The sequence below is a fragment of the Ipomoea nil genome, unplaced genomic scaffold (genome assembly GCF_001879475.1).
Source record: "Ipomoea nil cultivar Tokyo-kokei standard unplaced genomic scaffold, Asagao_1.1 scaffold2662, whole genome shotgun sequence".
Lineage (NCBI taxonomy): Eukaryota > Viridiplantae > Streptophyta > Magnoliopsida > Solanales > Convolvulaceae > Ipomoea > Ipomoea nil.
In genome coordinates, this window is record NW_017619090.1 from 2,011,785 (window position 1) to 2,013,958 (window position 2,174).

General features: G+C 41.4%; 1 protein-coding gene across 1 annotated transcript; it reads right to left on the minus strand.

The window, feature by feature from the left end:
* Nucleotides 1–573: 573 nt before the first annotated feature.
* On the minus strand, nt 574–1,320 carry LOC109154929 (glutamic acid-rich protein-like). Its single transcript, XM_019302666.1, has one exon. It carries the CDS (start codon nt 1,318–1,320, stop codon nt 574–576), a length of 747 nt encoding a protein of 248 aa, XP_019158211.1.
* Nucleotides 1,321–2,174: the final 854 nt, after the last annotated feature.

Below are 2,174 nucleotides of genomic sequence, written 5' to 3' on the forward strand. Positions count from 1 at the left end.
GATTTGGAGGCAGGAGGTGTAGTCCTTTGTGTTCTTGTATCATCTCTTCTCTTCTTTCACTTTGTCTATTTTCAAAACCTTCTCCTCTTCTTTCTTCTTCATAATCATCATCTTTCTTACTGTTCTTTTCCCCCTTTTTTTGGCATCATCGGAGGCTGGGTCGGAGGGCTTCGAGAGCTTGTTGACGGTGATAGTTAGCTCCTTGACATAATTCAAGATCTGGTGTTGATAGTCCACCATTGTGAATAAGTTGTCGTGAACTATGTCAATTTTCGTGCATGAAAGATCAACTCTCTCTTTTAGAGCAAAGTTTGATGTTTTGGGAGAGTGTTGTTCCTTGACAATCTTTTCCAGCAACTGAGTTTGCTGACTTGGTCCATCAGTCGCATGACTTGCTTGCATAGATGATAATTTTTCCAAAACGAGATTCATGTTCACGGACAAGTCCGTGAGCTTTTGATTGTTATGCTTTTGGTTGGATTTTAGCCATTTGCAACGTAGTTTAATCTCTTCGTCCAGATTTGTTAAGAACAACATTGTGGTTCTTGCTTTAGATTGTCTTATCTTGATCGTTCATGAGGTTTGAACACCTTTTTCTTTTCGACTAGAGTCGTCATGTCTCGCACTAAGTGACGCGTCCGTGTTGTCGTCATTAGCTGATCTCAGACTCGAGTCTTCCTTTTTATCTGAGTGATCGTCATGAGCGCTATGTGGTGTTTCGTGTTGATCATCATGTGGCTCGGAGTCTCCTTCAGATTCCATGGTGGTGGCGTGGGCAACAATAGTGCCGCCATTATCAGGATCATCTTTGTCATCACCATCTTCATCACTATCTCCTTCATCATTATTTTGTTCATCATTGTCTTCTTCATTCTCATCTTCCCTGTCATCTTTCATGTGGTCTTCATCATCATCATCTTCTTCTTCTTTAGCTTGTTCATTATCTCCTTCATTATTATTTTCCCTGTCATCTTTCATGGGATCTTCATCATCGTTTCCTTCTTCCTTGTCAGCAGGTTCAACACTAAGCCCATCTTCTTCCGTCTTGCTTATGCTATATTCGAGATCATTTTGATGCAGCTTTTCAGGCTCAGTCTTGATCTTAGACAACCTCATTGCTGCTCTGACTTCCTTCATTTTGGCTTTAAACGCTGGATCAAGTGGGGGCTTCTTGATATCGAAACTGATCGGGGCTTTTCTTTTCGCAATACTGCGGTTCTTCAATATGTACGAGTAAACCCGATTGATGGTTTCGATTCGTGTGGCATCATAAACATTTTGAGTACCAAGCCGCTCAAGAGCAAACTTCTCTTCACTCATTGTATCAAACCTCTCTGGAAATAAGTCGAGAGATGAGGTGCGCCATTGTAACACTCGCTGAAATTCATTTGAGATGGTTTGCTGAAGGACTTAATCCCTTGATGGTGCTAGATTGTCATTCTGCTCGTTGATCAATTTTCTTGTCTCTGCTGGCAAGCCAGGTTCTTGTGGGAGATTTAAGTGATCATTGGAAAGGAGTGGCAAGCTTTCGTCCTTCTCTACTTCAGCAGGTTCTTGTGTCAATGTCTTTTCGACCTGCTCTACTTCAGTAGGTTCTTGTGGAAGGATCCTTTCGGCCTTCTTTGCCTCAGCCGATATTTGTGTAAGATGTCTTGCTCTTTCTTACTAAGGCAAGTGCTTGTGAAAGAACTGAAGGTTTCTTGACTTCTGGTGGACAGCTTGTGTTTCTTCCCCCTGAGCAACACGCGCGGGAGAATTCGTCAATTTCTCTAAACTTGACTATTCAGGTGCAACATGACTTGGAATAATTTTTGGTTGTTCAACTGTAACTTCTTTCTAAAAGATTCTGAATCTTTCTGCTGCTTGTTTTGCTCTACTAACTTCAGAGCTATCTTCTTCTGAACTATCTCCCTCTGTTGAATGCTCAATGTGAGTTGATTCAGAGGAAGAACTGATTTTCTTTTGCACTTTCGATGAAGGCTTCATTACAAACTTCCTTTTATCGATGGTTCTTTTCTGCACAACTTCTTTCGTGTTTATGGTTAATGGTGCAACTTGGAGAGGTTTCGGTGTTGGATCAGAAGCTATTTTGACCACATGAGATTTCTTCTTCAGTCTTCTTTTCTTAGAGGCAGTTGGTTCAGAAGTGTCGGTTTCAATTTTGGTTGGGGCAG